General features: G+C 37.9%; 1 protein-coding gene across 16 annotated transcripts in view; it reads left to right on the top strand.

Moving 5' to 3' along the window:
- PRKD1 (protein kinase D1) overlaps nt 1-17767 on the top strand; it is a 435004-nt gene that overhangs the window by 412932 nt on the left and 4305 nt on the right. The window contains exon 18 of one of the 16 annotated variants that reach the window (XM_072622713.1): nt 16004-16029. The exons of 14 other annotated variants lie outside the window; for them this stretch is intronic. In XM_072622713.1, coding sequence (XP_072478814.1) covers nt 16004-16014 — 11 coding nt within the window. In that variant the 3' untranslated portion in view covers nt 16015-16029. Of the gene's footprint in view, nt 1-2688; nt 4115-16003; nt 16030-17767 lie in introns of those variants that run through there. One more of the 16 variants, XM_072622714.1, reaches the window with a different exon arrangement.

Raw genomic sequence — 17767 nt, 5'->3', positions numbered from 1 at the left:
TTTGTGAGTGCAGAGACTGCTTTTTACCTCTTTTTGTATCTGTGGTTCTTAGCACAGTGCCTGGCACTTTTAGTAGGTGCTCAAAAAATATTTATTGACCGACTAAAAAAAAAAAAAAAAACAATCCCTACCCCTTGTCCAAAGGAGGTTAGAAACTAATTTGTTTCCCTAACAAAGAAGAAATAAGACTATCCTCAGCATAGAGATATAACTTGAACATCAGAGCCAAAGAAAGAAACAAATGAAGGAATTAAAACACAGCCCTTTCCAAACCAGTACGACAGTGTAAGACTGAAATGATTAGATGATTCACCAGAGAAACTAGCCTGATCAGAGCAGCTCTGGGTCTTGTAGATGAGGTCAGAAACTCTGAATTAGGTCTAGAATAAAAGGTGGAATGTGATCTGAGCCATGAAAGAGGAAAATTCTTATGGCACCTCCAGGCTGAAGAGATTGAAGGGGAAAAAGGCAAAGGCCCCCAGTAATTGAATGAGAAGGATGGTATCGCTAGCAAGGTTAGAGATAATTTGCTCAGGGACATGGATTTTTTTTCCTCTGAGAGCGATGAGCTGGAAGGTTTCAGCAATGTTCAAAAGGTAGTTGTCAGAGTACTTGGTGCGTTTCCCTCATCAAAGTGCATTGATAAGATCAACTTGAGAACTGGTTGGAAATTTGAGCAAAAGAGAAAAAGGCATGTAAAAAATCATCAAGAAACTGCTTTTGCCCCCCCCCCCCCCACCTTACAAGTGGTTCATGTTACTTTATCTGACATTAGAGAGGTAAACAGAAAGCAATCAACAGAGAAATAGTAGCAGGAAATTGTCTGCCGACAAGCCCCTCTCGTGCTCACTGGAGATCAATTTCTACGTTCCCAGGTGAAGATTCATCAGAGGCACCTTTGCCAAGCCACCTGCTGTGACATTATCTCTTGGCTTCGGTCATACGGTTTTAGTTGGAGACTTCAAGTATTGTGCTTTAAAAGGAAACTCTAACTTCCTATATGTTCTTTCCTTTTGAAAAGATAAAAAAGAACTGTGTTTCTATTGATGTGTTCAACATGCTTTTAATGAGGAATTATCTCTAAGGTTCTGGCACATTAGTGAACTCAACTCATTCTTGTAGCTATTAGGTTCAATGCAATAGTTCCTCTTTTCAGAAGACTCCTAAAGAGTTAATATACAATAAAATATAGTATAACCATCATCTTTAAGGTTGTATAATAGGTTTGGCCGATATGAAAGCTGAAGTTTGAAAGTGGAAAGAAATGGGACACTCAATTGTTGATTCAACAGTTAACAAAAGGAAGTTTATTTAGCTGTATTATGAAAAGGATACAGCTTTTAGCTGGAATAGACTCCGCCCCTTCCCCAACTTCCATAGAGAAAGGCCTGTTGTTAAGTAGGACAGGGTGTGGTGACTTTCTGCCATGGATCATCCACCAAGTCTTAAGGTCGCTGACTCCACCTGCTCTTAGGTGGCCAAGAAGCCTACACCCCATTTGGCTTGAGCCTTAGCCTTCTCAGCCAATCTAGTCTCACAGACAGCTTTCTTTCCTTTTAGGGAAAGAATTAACCTGGCCTACTTGGCAGGGACCTTGGTACATATTGCTGCTATCACAGAGTACTGGGAAAAATACAGAACTTAAACAGAATAAAATTTGTGGTCTCAAGGAATTCACCTCCATTTCCTCACCTGCAAAATGAGGGATTTGGCCTAAATAGGCCTCTAAGAACCCTTCCAATTCTACTTTTTTATGATGCTGTCAAACTTTAATTTTCTTATTTATAAGAAAACATTGGTTATGGAGGCAGAAACCTTGGCTGCAAATCTCAGGGAAGGAAGGAAGGAAAGGAAGGAAGGAAGGAAGGAAGGAAGGAAGGAAGGAAGGAAGGAAGGAAGGAAGGAAGGAAGGAAGGAAGGGAGGAAGGAAGGAAGGAAAGAAGGAAGGAAGGAAGGAAGGAAAGAAAGAGAAAAGGAGGGAAAGAAAAAAAGGAAAAAAGCATTTAAGTCTTCATTCTCTTAGGATCAAAGTTTAACATGTATATGGTCCTGGATAAGTTACTTGATCGTCCTGGGTCTTAGTTTCCTCATTTGTAAAAGGAGGAGGTAAGCTAAATAGCCACTGAAGACCCTTCCAACTCTGTATCTATAATCCTATGATGCTAGAATGAGGAGGTTGTACTAAAATCTCTTTCAGGCCCCATACAATTCTAAATACTGTAATCCTAATAGTGATAGGACATACTTGCTACTTCCCAGTCATTCTTAGACACTTTTGATACAACTCCATTTTTAAGTAAGATTCAAAATGTCACAGATTGCTTTTGAATGAGACAAGGTAAATAAAAAAAAAGTAGTCCTGATAAAAAATAAAGCTGAATACAAGCTTAGTGCCTCTCCTAGCATATAGTATGCCTTTTTAAAAATATAACCATATACCAAGACTCTCAAATTTAGAAGCTCTAAGAAAGGTACAGCTGCAGGTCTCCCTCTTACTAAGGACTATTCACAACAGTAACCCTATTTAAAATAAGACCCAGGTAGATGAGACTCAGAGATCTAATCTTGTCCCAGACAAAAGAAAGGCAGTTGCCATTTTAATCATTAAGCTCTGTTTGTTACAGTTTATTGAGCTTGCAAATCTAGGAAGCTTCCTGAATTTTAATGAACAAATTGATTTGTCAACAGATTAACACTACTATCAAACAGTGCAAAGAAAGAGAAGACTGTCCACTGAGCTTCTCACAAGATGTGTGCCAAGTTCCAGAAGTCTTAGGATGGTTAGGTCTGATTTAGCAGACTTGTGTGGGTCAGAATCTACCAGGGCTGAATTGTTTGGAAAACACTCAACTTAGAATTCTGGATGGAGCTGCATATAATTGAAAAGTCAAGAGATCTGCAAAATAAAATATGAGCATGAAATAATGACAACAAATACACAACCATTAGAAGAAATGTGGAAAATTCACATTTTTGTTTTTTTAAACAAAAAAAGATTGTGCCAATGGCTGAAAAAAAATCCTCTAATAGTAATGACTTCATTTGTTGCAAAAGAAAGAAAAGCATAATTGTTGAATTTTTCTTTAGACAAATATTTATTTTTAGAGAATAGCCATGCAGAAGAGGTTTTGAATAAGAATGTAGACATTGATTATACCCCATGTATGAGCCGTTTCCTTGTTCACAAAGAAACTCAACAGTTGAAAACCTGTGATTTATACTTTGATTTCTAAGTTTCTAAACGTCCAAGGTTATTTGATTCTCAAAGTATCCCAGATTTAGAGTTGTAATGCTCCTTCAAGACCATCAAGTCTCTAATTTAACTCGTAGGAAACAGAGTTAGAGATGGGAAAGGACTTAGCCATGGGTGGCTCAGGTAGGAAATTGCAAAGTCAGCATTTTGCTCTATGTCACTGAGGTCCAAGTCCATTCATCTCTATGCTGGTTCATGTGCCTCTTAGAGGTGGTAATATCAGAGTACTGTTTCATTGAAATGGAAAGCTCTAATTGTGTTGCTTTCCTCTAATGGAAGATTATTAGTTATGTCAGCATAATAAGGTAAATTCTTGATTTCTACCTTAAACTTTTGAAAACATTAAATGCCAAAGCTATCGATCAGCATAACTCCGGATTCGACTTGAAAAGGAATTCAAAAATCACCTAATGTAACCTCTCCCTTTTATAGATGAAGAAACCAAGACTTAGAGAGATTAAGAGATTTACCCAACTTGGTAGCACAGTGCCTGCAGTCTAGAAGACCTCAGTTCAAATCCAGCCTCAGGCACTAGTTGTGTGACCTTGGGCAAGTCACTTAACCCTGTTTGCCTCGATTTCCTCATCCTCATGAGCTGGAGAAGAAAATGGCAAAGCACTCCAGTATTTCTGCCAAGAAAACTCTAAATAGAATCATGCAGATTCAAACACGACTGAACAATGTAACACATGTGGTTAGTGAGAGATTTGGATTTCAAACCCAGGTTCTCTTGTACTAAATGCAGAATTCTTTCCACTGCATTACATTGTTTCAACTTGTACTTACTCTCATGCATCTCTTTAGACCTTTCACATCATGTGAGCGTTCTCAGAAATGTGAGAATAGATGCAAAACATGGGTACCATCCATCATCAAATCTCTCTCTGCTGAGAACAGAATGGAAAAAAAAAATAAAGATTTTGGCTTGCCTTGAAAGGTCTGTTGACTTGTTTACAGTTTGTAGCCTTTGGCACTGGACCACTGGAACAGCTTCCCAGTGTTGCCCAGCAACAGCATGCAGAGTTGTAAGCTGGAATGTGGAGGGTTTTGCAAAACGATTTTTTTTTTTGGAATAAACACACAACTTGCCATCAGTATGAAGCAACCCATGAGGGAGATTAATAAGTACTGTGTAGATACAGGTAATGAGTCAGAAGTACAAAAGAAATGAGCTTTATTTAACAGAAGAAAGAGAAGGGAGAGGCTAAGAGAAAGAAAGAGTACAAGGAAAGGATATAATTAGAGGGAAAAAGAGAAAGAATGTAGAAACCAAATAAAAGCCCAAGAGTAAAAGTGGACCTAGGCAAAGTAATTAGTACTGGAGGTTCACGTAGAGTTCTTCTTTGAGGCAAATTTTTTTTTTCAGGGCTTTGCACATTTTGTAAAATTGTGTTGATATAATGTCCTGAATTGACAATTACAGGATAATAATAGCTAATATTTATATAGCATTTTAAAGTTTATAAAGTACTTTGCATAATGTATTTCATTCGATTTTATCCTTACAACAATTTTGCAAGGTAAGTGCTATTATTATTATTTTACAGATGAGTAAACTGAGGCATAAAGCAGTTGAATGACTTGCTCATTATGATATAGTTAGTACATATCTGAAGCAGGATTCAAACTCAGGTCTTTCTGTCTCTTCTTTGTAGCTGGGAGCTGCCCAGAACAGTACAGATTTTCTGTTACTACTGGCATACCCTTTTCACATAGCTGTTTTTGTTCAGTCTCTTTGTGACCCCCTTTGGGGTTTTCTCAACAAAGATACTGGAATGGTTTGCAATTTCCTTCTCCAGCTTATTTTACAGATGAGGAAACTGAGGCAAATAGGGTTAAGTCACTTGCCCAGGGTCACACAATAAGTGTCTGAGGTCATTTTTCAATTTAGGTCTTCCTAACTCCAGGCCCTATGCTCTATCCACTGAACCATCTAGCTGCCTTCACATATTTTAAAAGAATGGGAATTATGAGTACTACTGAGAAGGAAGTACTTTAAACATCTTATTAAGTTCTTTAGCCTCTTTAGCACTAGATGACAAAATATTCTAATGCACCGAATGGCATCCTAGTGACCTGAAGGATCGTCCATAACCAAAAAAGGTGATTTTGTTAAATGTAGAGATCTCCAAGTGAAAAAACTCCCTCTGAAAATGCAGATTGGCAAGTGTTCCACAACTTTTAAAATGCAAAAAGCACAGGCTCCTTAGTCAGAGGACCTCATTCATGTCATGTCTCTGACATTAGTACCTGTGTGACCTTGGAGAAGTCACTTAAGTTCCTTGGGGCTCAGTTTTCTTATATAAAATAGGATTAATCGAATTAGCTGGCGTCTGAGCTTCTTTCCAGATCTCTCCTGTGATCTATAGAGTTTTTAGAGAATTTTCTGGGGCACTTGGAGCTTGAGAAACTTGCCCATGGTCAAAGGACACTTAGGTGTCAGGAGAGGGACTTGTGCACAGATGTTCCTGATCCCAAGGCTAAGACTCTATCCACTGTGCCATATCGCTTCATTGATACCAGTGCATGCTCTTCGCACTGTTGCCATCTGGTTTTTGCACTGGATCCAAAGCTATCATCCTAGGTTTACATACAATTGGCTTTTTCTGTCCAGTTGTCTATTTTCTTTATAATTCAGAATATATGCATGATATGTTCCTGGGTTTCAGTGATCCTTCCCTTAGTTCATCACAAGTAAAATCTATATGTCAAACTTTCTAAGAGAGCTCTCATTTTCATAATATTACCTAAGTCTTAGGATTTAAATCTTCAGTTTATATTGTGGCATTTTATATTTGTTCAATTACAAACCTGTCTCCAAGATGACCTCTGATGGAGCTAGGGGCCTTGGACTGTCATCCAGGGAACTACCAAGTCTAATGCTGTTCAGTCTGATAAATTCTTAACTCATCAGCATTTTTATCCTCCAAAAAGGGGGAAATTGCTCTTCTGGTCTTCATTCTTCTCCACAAGGAAGTGGCAGGGACTTTGAGAGAAAATAACTTTGCTACTCTAGAAGTTGTGACTTCAAAGAAAGGCAGTGATGGTCATAGATAAACATGGAGCTTAAACTTTAAGAAAACAAATTTTTAAATTTCAGAGCAAATTTCAGTCCATGCCTCATTACCTCTGATCAAATCTGGATTATATATTGTGTGTGTTCATCCTTTGTTGCCAAAGAAGACCATGCTGTCAGAGAAATAATGACATAACTTGCACTTGACTTTGTTTTGAGTGAGGGAAGGCTGTGCAGGTCACCAGCCTCACTTCTCCTTCAGAGCCATCTGAATCCAGTGACCAGATATTCATCAGGATGACTGGAGATGACCCAGGATGAGGCAACTGGGGTTAAGTGACTTGCCCAAGGTCACACAACTAGTGAGTGTCAAGTGTCTGAGATGAGATTTGAACTCAAGTCCTCCTGACTCCTGCACTGGTGCTTTATCCACTGTACCACCTAGTTGCCCCTGGACTATATAATAGTGAACCGTTAAGTGGTATCATGGATAGAGCCCTTGGAACTGGAGTCAGAAAGAATTGAGTTCAAATCCAGCCTCAGACACTGTGTGACTGTGGGATAATTATTTAACCTCTGCCTACCTCAGTTTCCTCAACTGTAAAATAAGGATAATGATAAATAAAAGGCAGAGTGCTTTTTGTGAGGGCCAGAAGGAATCCTAGTTTAGCTCAACCTACATTGGGAAGGAGAGGAAAGTATAATAGTTAAAAAGATAGTTTGGGACCAGGGTGTAAAAAGCTTTAAAAGCCAAACAGATGAGTTTGTATTTTATCCAAGAGATAAAACATTTAGCAGAGTATCTTATGATAGGCTTGTGGAAATGTAGGCTAGATGCTAATACTACAGCTATGCCCATTTAATGTGAAGAGAGAATTCCATGAAGTGGTCTCACTATTTAAATTTTCAGTGCATATTTCCATTGGGCTAGAACCAACTGCCATATTTTACATATATTGTAACTTTGATTAATCTAAATTTGTATGCTGCAACCACTTCATGGGATTCATTATTCAAAATAATCAGGACCTAGCTTTATTAGGAGGAGTCTCCATTGCTTGATCCTCTTTACCTAGAATGTTAATGAATAATTTCTTCAATGCAGAGGGAGATATCTAGCGAGAACCATGGGGTTCTGTACCTAATATCCTAACTCCAGAGATAAACGGGACTTCAGACACCATCTAGTTCAGCCACCTTATTTTTTAAATAAGAAAATTGAAAGCTGGGGAAGTTAAATGACTTACCAGTCATGACATTATTAAGCTCTTACCAGTATTAAGTGGGACAGGTGAAATTTGAAATTCAAACCCAGGTCTTCTGACTCCACATCCAGCATTCCTTCCATCATACCAAGCTCTAGAATTAATTAGAAGGAACCTTAAGTGCCATCTAGTCCAATCTTTTCTCCTTGGCAGCAATTCTTTCAACTTGGCCCCTTCCTATTCAACATTTTCTCAATTACTTGGATGAAGACATAGATGCTTATCAGATTTGCAAATGACACAAACTTGGAACAGAGAGCTACTATGATAGATAACAGCATCAAGATTCTAAACAATCTCAGCAGGCTGGAATCCTGGGCCAAAACCAACAAGAAGAAATTTAACAGGGATAAATGTAAAATTCTGCACATTTAGAGCCAAAAGAATTTCACAAGTACAAGATGGGTGAGACCTGGCTAGACAGAAGTTCATGTGAAAAAGCTATGGGAGGGCATAGTTGACACTAGGCTTAATCTGAAGCCACAGTCTATTCTGACTGCTCAGAAGGCTACCACATTTAGGTGGCAGATCATGGACGATAATTTTTACACTCTGTTCTGGTCAGATTATATCTGCAGTATCCCATTGAATTACATACACTGCATTTTAAGAAGGACATTGACAAGCTAAATATATCAAGAGGAGGAGGGGAGAATGGCAAAGGTTCTAAAATACAATTTCATATGCATGTCAGAACTGTTAACATAAGGAGATTTAGGGAAGACATGGCATTTTCCTTCATGTAGAAAAGTAGACTTGCTATTTGTAATTCAAGGACAGAACTAGAGCCAAGACATAGAGCTTACAGGGGTATAAATTTAGGTTCAGTACAAGAATCACCTTTCTAACAACGGCTGTCCAACAGTGGAAGAAACTAACTTAATGGGCAGAAAGCTTCTTATGTCTAGAAGTATTCAAGGAGAGGCCATGTAACCATCTTTCAGATATGCTGCAGAAAGAATTTTTTCCCACTGAAAAGGAGATCTCATAGCTCTGACTCTGACACTAAACCACTTTGTGTCTGTTTAAGTCACTTTATTTCTTTGGACTTCATTTACCCCATCTGTAAAATGAGGTTGTTCAACTAAATGATCTCGTAGGGTTTTTTCAACTCTTAGATTCTGTGTGTTACTTGCAATTGTTGGCTTGTTGTTTCATGGACATGCTTTCACCCCTTAAGGAGACAGCAAGAGCAGTGATTGTATCATATTTATATACCTGAAATGTTAAAAACAAAAAATATGCTTCCAAATAATAAATAAAGGTAGGGGAAGCAGAAGGCAGAGTGTTCTGGAGTCAGAAGAACTAGTGTCAGATCAGTTCTGATGCTTCCTTGGACAAATCACCCTACCTTCTTTGGCTTCTACTTGCTTGTCAGTAAAACAAGGGAGCTGAACTATATGGCTCTGATATCTTGTAACTCTTATGTCTAGGGAAGGGGGAGGGAATAAGCATTTATGTAGCACCTACTATGTGCCATGTGCTATAGTAAGCACTGTTTACAAATAATATCTCATTTCATCCTCTCAATAACTCTAAAAGGGAAGTTCTTTAGAACAAAAATTTACATCCATTTTGTAGCGAAAGAAACAGAGGTAAAAAGAAATTAGGTGACTTGCCCAGGGACATACTGCTAAATAGCAACCAGGACATGGCACATACATGAAAGTAGAAGTCACTTTTTTAATGTTTATTTATTTATTTTTAGTTTTCAACATTCATTTCCACAAAATTTTGAGTTCCAAATTTTCTCCCCATCTTTCCCCGTCCCCCACCCCAAAACATCATGCATTCTGATTATCCCTTCCCCCAATATGCCCTCCCTTCTATCACACCCCTCCCTTCTCTTATCCCCATCTTCTCTCTTGTCTTGTAGGGCAAGATAAATTTCTATACTCCATTACCTGTATTTCTTATTTCCCAGTTGCATGCAAAAACAATTCTCAACATTTGTTCCTAAAACTTTGAGTTCCAACTTCTCTCCCTTCCTTCCTCCCCACCCATCCCCACTGAGAAGGCAAGCAATTCAATATAGGCTATATACGTGTACTTTTGCAAAAGACTTCCATGATAGTCATGTTGTGTAAGACTAACTATATTTCCCTCCATCCTCTCCTGCCCCTAATTTGTTCTGTTCTCTTTTTTGACCTTGTCTTTCCCCAAAAGTGTTTACTTCTAACTGTTCCCTCCTCCCATCATCCCCTCACCCTACTTGTCCCCTTCTCCCCTACTTTCCTGTAATATAAGATAGATTTTCATACAAATTGAGTGTGCATGTTATTCCCTTCTTAAGTCAAATGTGATGAGAGTGTTTCACTTTTACCTTCTCAACTCCCCCCTTTCCCCTCCACTGAAAAAGCTTTTTCTTGCCTCATTTATGAGAGATAATTTGCCCCATTCCATTTCTTCCCTTCTCTTCCCACTATATTCCTCTCTCACCCCTTAATTTTATGTTTTTAGATATTATCCCTTCCTATTCAAATCACCCTGTGCCCTCTGTCTCTATATATGAATATAATCCCTTCAACTACACTAATACTGAGAAAAGTTTCAAGAGTTACAAATGTTATCTTTCCATGTAAGAATGTAAGCAGTTCAACTTTAGAAAGTCCTTTATGATTTCTCTGTTTACCTTTTCATGCTTCTCTTGATTCTTGTGTTTGAAAGTCAAATTTTCTATTCAGTTCTGGTCTTTTCACCAAGAATGCTTGAAAGTCCTCTATATCATTAAATGATCATTTCTTCCCCTGAAGTATTATACTCAGTTTTGCTAGGTAGGTGATTCTTGATTTTAATCCTAGTTCCTTTGACTTCTGCAATATCATATTCCAAGTCCTTCAGTCCCTTAATGTAGAAGCTGCCAGATCCTGTGTTATCCTGATCGTATTTCCACAATACTTGAATTGATTCTTTTTAGTTGCTTGTAATATTTTCTCCTTGACTTGGGAACTCTGGAATTTGGCTACAATATTCCTAGGAGTTTCTCTTTTCAAATCTCTTTCAGGAGGTGATCAGTGGATTCTTTCAATATTTATTTTGCCCTCTGGATCAGGGCAGTTTTCCTTGATAATTTCATGAAAGATGATGTCTAGGCTCTTTTTTTGATCAAGTTTTCAGGTAGTCCCATAATATTTAAATTATCTTTCCTGGATCTATTTTCCAAGTCAGTTGTTTTTCCAATGAGTTATTTCACATTATCTTCTATTTTTTCATTCTTTTCATTTTGTTTTGTAATTTCTTGGTTTCTCTTAAAGCAGCTTCCATCTTCTGCATTCTAATTTTTAAAGAACTATTTTTTTCAGTGAGCTTTTGGACCTCCTTTTCCATTTGGCTAATTCTGCTTTTTAAAGCATTCTTCTCCTCATTGGCTTTTTGGACCTCTTTTGCCAATTGAGTTAGCCTATTTTTAAAGGTGTTATTTTCTTCAGCATTTTTGGGGTCTCCTTTTGCAATCTGTTCACTCAATTTTCATGATTTTCTTGCATTGCTCTCATTTCTCTTTCCAATTTTTCCTCCATCTCTTTTACTTGGTTTTCAAAATCCTTTTTGAGCTCTTCCATGGCCTGAGCCCACTACATATTTATTTTGGAGGTTTTGGATACAGAAGCCCTGACTTTTAGGTCTTCCTCTGATGTTATGCATTGTTTTTCCTCATCCAAAAGAATGGAAGAAAATATCTGTTCACCAAGAAAGTAGCTTTCAAGAGTCTTATTTTTTTCCCCTTTCTTGGTCATTTTCCCACCAGGTATTTGACTTTTAAGTCCTTTGTCAAGAAGAGGGTATAGTCTGGGGACCTGTAAGTTCTTAGTTCCTCCAAGGTGGCACAATCAAGGGAGAGAAGCTTACTCTGCTCCTGGCCTGGGTTCTTGTCTATGAGCAATCACAAGCACTCTGTTCTGCCTAGGATCTGCCAGTAGGGTTCCCTCTCCAGAACCTCCACCAGCTCCACCAGGCTAGCCAGCACTCCTCCTCACCCTCACTCCACTCAGGGCTGAGATCCAGATCATCCACATCATTCCCCCAGGGGCTTTAGACTGAGGACCCCTAAAATGGACTGTGCTGCAGCAACTGCTGCCACCGTGGGGCTACCAGGGCCAGACAGCTTTTCCTTCTCATGCAGGTGAAAGTGCTTTGTCTCTGACCTTTGAAGTTGTGGGTTGAGGGATCTGGGAATTGCAGCTGCTGTCAGGGATTCTGACTGCTCCAGTTTTGTCCCTGCTGCACTGCCAAGGCCAGGCTGTGTGCCCAGTGTGACAGACCTTTCCTGTTGGCCTTCCAGGCTGCCTTGGACTGGAAATCTTTCACTCTGTGTGGCTTCTGCTGCTCTAGAATTTGTTTAGAGCCATTTTTACAGGTATTTTATGGGATATGGGGGTGGGCAGACTTCCACAGGTCCATCTTTCTGCTTCGCTGTCTTGCCTCTGCCCGTGAAAGTCATTTCTGATTTTAATTGGCACAGTCTCAATCTAAGCTGAATAGGCAATGTTGTTCATAAAAAGACTGATTTAAAGGTTCTTATTATTCAGCATCAAATGTAGGAGAACTATCAGGAGCTCTCTTCATTGTTGGCTCAGTTTAATAAATAAAAAAAATAAAAAATTATTAAGTACCTACTGTGTATAAAGAGGCAGATAAGTGGCTCAGTGAATAAAGTGGTAGTTCTGGAGCCAAGGAAGGCCTTAGTTCAAATCCTGCTTCAGACACTTAACTATGTATGTGACCCTGGGCAAGTCACTTAACCTCTCAGGCTCAATTTCCTTGTCTATAAAATGGGGATAATAAGAGTGCCTACTTCACAGTGTTATTGGAGGATCAAATGAAATCACATTTGTAAAGTCCTTTGCAAATCATTATGTAAAAGTTAGCCACAGTTATGATTACTACAAAAGCTGGTGCTAAGCCCCAATGGCAGTACAAAAATGAATAAAACATAGCCTCTTCCCTCTAGGAGCTGAAAGTCTAGCTGGATCAATCATACACAAAGAGTGCAAATATGTGTCACAAAATAAATGAGTAGGAGAATAAGAAGCAATGAATTTTTTGAAGGGAAATGACTTTTGGCTGAATGTAGGGGGATAGAGAGCTTATGAAAGTATCATGAAGGAGTTGGCTTTTTATTTGTGTCTTGAAATATGAGTATGATTTCAACATGCCTGAGGGGAACCGACTATTTCCTGGGCCAAGACATGGAAACAAAGGTAAAGAAGAGTTCAAGGATGGTGAATAGTCCAACTTGGCAGGAATGGTGAATCTGTGATGAAAAGGTGGGCTGGTTCCAGATCATGGCAGGCCTTAAATGTCATCATAAGGAATTTGGATTTTGTTGGATAGATACTGCAGGGTCAGTGAAAGATTCTGATCAAGAAAATGACTTGATCAGAGTTCACCATCAACAAGATTATGCTGGGAAGGGAACGCAACAATTAAAATGAATTACTTCTATTTTTAATACAAAAAAATCATTCATTAGTAGCCAAGAATTTGAATTGTTTGATCTATTGTCAGAGATAAGCCCTTCAAAAACAGTCATGTGACCAACCTGTCCTTCTAGTGTGCCTAACTCAACACATTTGAGCCATATGACAGCATTAGATTTCCATTTTCTTAGTGCCTTCTCTTTATATGGATTATGCCACCTAGTTGTCTTAAAAATCTATATATGTAGATGTGCGTATGTATACATACACAGAGGCACATACATATATATATTTATACCTATATATAAATATACGTATACATATATACACACATTAGAATAGACAAAGAATTCTCTCATATCTTATAATTTTTTTTCATGTTACAATGTGTGTATGTATACATACACAGAGGCACATATATATATATTTATACCTATATATAAATATACGTATACATATATGCACATACATATTAGAATAGAAGAATTCTGTCATAATATTTTTGTATGTTACAATATGTGTTTATGTATACATGCAAAGAGACACATATATATTTACAGCTATATATAAATATATGCATACATGTTTACATACACATATTAGAATAGACAAAGAATTCTCTCATGTCATCATATTTTTTGCATGTTAGATACTTTATATTGCCTTGATACTGCATATCCAGCTGCATAGGTGCCTCAGGTACCATGGCACTAATGAGGCTGCTGATTGCATGCTTCATGCAGTAGACAATTTCTTCATCATTGTATATTACACTCCCCCTATACTCTGACTCCTCATCTGGCATTGTGGTAGATTGTGGGGGCCAATTTGGGTAAACAACAATAACACGAGGTCTTTTATTGAGTTGCTTTGCTCTTGCATTCCTAATTATAAAATTCAAAGCAAAATGAGTGAATTAATTTTCTGCATTTTTCCCTGCAGTTTCTGGGGAGACAATTCTGCTACACATTTCCAATTGTACATAAGCTCTGCCACTGTTGGCAGCCCACCATTTTTGCTGTCCGATTTCATGAGGCTTGAATAAAGCATGCACTTTACCCACCAGTGAACAAATCTTGTGAATGGATATTTTAACTCACATGCTCAAATAAGTAGTTTACTTGGAGAGCTACATTTTCAAAAGATCTTGAGGGCATATGTGGGAAATTTGAAATTGAACTGTGCCCTGGTACCATAGCTAGGACAAAAGTAGACAGAACCATTGAAAGCATTTGGATATATTTCACTGCACGTGATTTCTCCATCAAAAAGTACTTTATGTATTTTGTGCCATAGCTTTTTGACATATTGATGACTGCCAGTCATAGAACACTAGAGACTACAAAGAATTGAAATTAAGGATCACCCAAAGGACAGTGGAGGGGAACCTGGTAGTCATGAACAGGCTGAAGCACATTACAAATGGAGGTTTTAAAGGGGAAGTAGTGGAAGGAATACAATCAGAGAAACAAACAAGCAATAAAAAGTAGTTTAGACATATAAGTGAGAAGTGAGAGAAAATCAGTGGACAACCTATGTACTCCAAAGTGATCATATCCTTATCATTTCAAAAAAAAGAGACTCCTTGTAGTGAGCTTATGGGAGAATACATTCAAGAATTGAACAGTATTGGCAGGTGGGAATGATTTGATGGGAACTCTGAAATTCCAAACCTAGAAAGAATACCCCAAGGCCAAAATAATAAGATTACAGATCCATTTAGGGAGTATTTGAGGAATATAGCATCATTATGAGAACACATTATGGATGGCAAAGTAATTGGGATAAAATTTTGCAAATGGTTATAGTAAACTACTTTGATAGAAGACTCTATATTCTAAGTGACATAGTTATAAGAGTAGGGTAAAAAGTCACATTAAATATCACTGCTTTCTACTAAATTTGAAGAAAAAATTAAATCCTTCTGAATGTCAAAATGCCATATTGATTGAATACACTGTGAGAATATATTTCAAAGCTATGCATGGGCAGAAAAGTAGCCAATATGTATCAGTATGAGAAAGTATAAGCTAATGCACTTAGGGAGAGACTCTTTTAAAATATTCTTATAAGATGATAGGGTTTAATTTACTCCTAGATTATAAATTATTATTAGCCAGACCTATGTCTAATTCATCTAGTTAGATTTCCTATCTACTGCAGATCCATGTAAATAGTAGGAGTCTATTAAAAGTATATCATTGAATTGAATATGTTACAGTCCTAAGAAGATGGACCGGAAAGCCATGTAACTGGTAACTGGTCCCAAAAAGGCTACAATCTGCTCTGTTTTCAAATTTGTAAAACCATGTTACAGCTTAACATCCTTACTGAATTTAACTATACTTACCTATAGTCCAAATACAGATATAACCAAATGAGGTAGGATGTTGGGGTGGTGGCTGGGCCAGACCTGGAGTTTTTATTCCAATAGAAAATGCCAAGAATGGAAATTCTTCCCACTTAATGCAGATCAACAGCTGAGAGAAAGTATTTTGTACTTTATATATTATAGAGATGAATTACTTCTATAGCAATGAAGTCATAAATATAATCATATAGTGCTATAGTCATAAAGAATAAAATATACTGACTATATTTTATGAAGTATAAATAAAAAAAATAGGCAGTACAAAACATACTGAGAGAGATTATTTCTGTCTCATATTAATAGGCAATTAATAAAATTGGGGAGACCCCAGATTTTTTTTTCCTTGTCCTATTTTCTTGTCCAGGGCATCTAGGGGGTACAGTGGATAGAGCACCAGTGCAGGAGTCAGGAGAACCTGAGTTCAAATCTCACCTCAGACACTTGACACTCACTAGCTGTGTGACCTTGGGCAAGTCACTTAACTCCAATTGCCTCATCCTGGGTCATCTCCAGTCCTCCTGATGAATATCTGGGCACTGGGTTCAGATGGCTCTGGAGGAGTCTGCACAGCCCTCCCTCACTCAAAACAAAGTCAAGTACAAGTCATGTCATTATTTCTCTGATGGCGTGGTCTTCTTTGGCAACAAAGGATGAACACATTTCCTTGTCCAATCTTTCTAGGTCAGGACTGATGGAAGATAAGATTAACATTTTCCTCATTGTGAGTATTGTTACTCTACCAACTAACTCAGCCTTGGGTTGGGGTAAACTCTTTGTTTAGATTGCACCAGGCTGGAGATTGTCTGGAATCATCTCTCTGTCTAAAAATGACATGATGTCACTCTCAAACCCCATTGGAGTGAGCTCACTTCTCTTTGTAAAGTCTATCTCTCATTAACTGCTAACCAATCAGAGTTGATTGTCATCCTCAGAACCACTCCTCTTCCAAAGGGCATATGAGCCATGAGCCCTCCTCCATCATAGTCTTTGGCATTTGAGGGTACCACAGACCTCCTTTCATTAATGTGCTGACATTATTAATAAAATGACTAATTACCCAGAAATTATGTCTCTTGAACTTTTTAAGCATCACACAACTCACCCAAAATCTGTGGGCTTAGAGAATTTACTGTGGGGAGGGGGTGTTATTGAGATATTATTCTTTTTTTTTTTTTTGGTCTTTTTAATTAATAAATTAATTTTTAGTTTTCATCATTCACTTCCACAAGATTTTGAGTTTCAAATATTCTCCCCATCTCTCACCTCTGCCCACCCTCACAGATCATGCATTCCAATTACCCCTTCCCTCAATCTGCCCTCCCTTCTATCACACCCTTCCTTTTCTCATCCCCTTCCCCTCTATTTTCTTGTAGAGCAAGATAGATTTCTATACCCCATTGCTGTATGTCTTATTTGCTAGTTCCATGTAAAAACAATTTTTAATATTCATTTTTAAAACTTTGAATTCCAACTTCTCTGCTTTCCTCCCTCCCAACCCATCCACATTCAGAAGAAAAGCAATTCGATACAGGTTGTACATATGTAGTCATGCAAAACAGTTCTATAACAGTCATGTTGTGAACAACTAACTATATTTCCCTCCATCCTATCCTGCCTCCCCTATTTATTCTATTCTTTCTTTTGACCCTGTCTCTCCTCAAAAGTGTTTACTTCTAATTGCCCCTCTTCTCATTTACCCTCCCTTCTGTTATCCCTTTCAACTCCTATTTATTCCCTTCCCCCCTACTTTCCCTGTAGTGTAAGATAGATTTTAATACCAAATTGAGTGTGCATGTTATTCCCTCCTTAAGCCAAATACAATGAAAGTAAGCTTCACTCTTTTCCTCTCACCTCCTCCCTCTTCCCCTCTATTGAAAAAGGGGTTTTTTTTTGCCTCTTTTATGTGAGATAATTTACCCCCATTCTGTTCTTTCCTTTCTCCTTCTTCCAATATATTCCTCTCTCACATCTTAATTTTATTTTTTAGATATCATCCCTTCATATTCAACTCACCCTTTGCCCATTGTCTATATGCATATATAATCCCTCCAACTACTCAAATACTGAGAAAAGTCTCAAGAGTTACAAATATTATCTTTCCATGTAGGAATGTAAACAGTTCAGCTTGAGTAAGTCCCTTATGATTTCTCTTTCCTGTTTACTTTTTCATGCTTCTCTTGATTCTTGTGTTTGAAAGTCAAATTTTCTATCCAGCTCTGGTCTTTTCATCAAGAATGCTTGAAAGACCTCTATTTCATTAAATGACCCTTTTTTCCTCTGAAGTATTGTACTCAATTTTGCTGGGTAGGTGATTCTTTGTTTTAATCCTAGCTCCTCTGAACTCTGTAATATAATATTACAAACCATTCAGTCCCTTAATGTAGAAGCTGCTAGATCTTGTATTATCTGGATTGTGTTTCCATAGTATTGGAATTGTTTGTTTCT

This window comes from Notamacropus eugenii, chromosome 7 (assembly GCF_028372415.1).
Source record: "Notamacropus eugenii isolate mMacEug1 chromosome 7, mMacEug1.pri_v2, whole genome shotgun sequence".
NCBI classification, from domain to species: domain Eukaryota; kingdom Metazoa; phylum Chordata; class Mammalia; order Diprotodontia; family Macropodidae; genus Notamacropus; species Notamacropus eugenii.
Note: the sequence above shows the minus strand (reverse complement) of the source record. Positions and strands in the feature narration are given on the sequence as shown.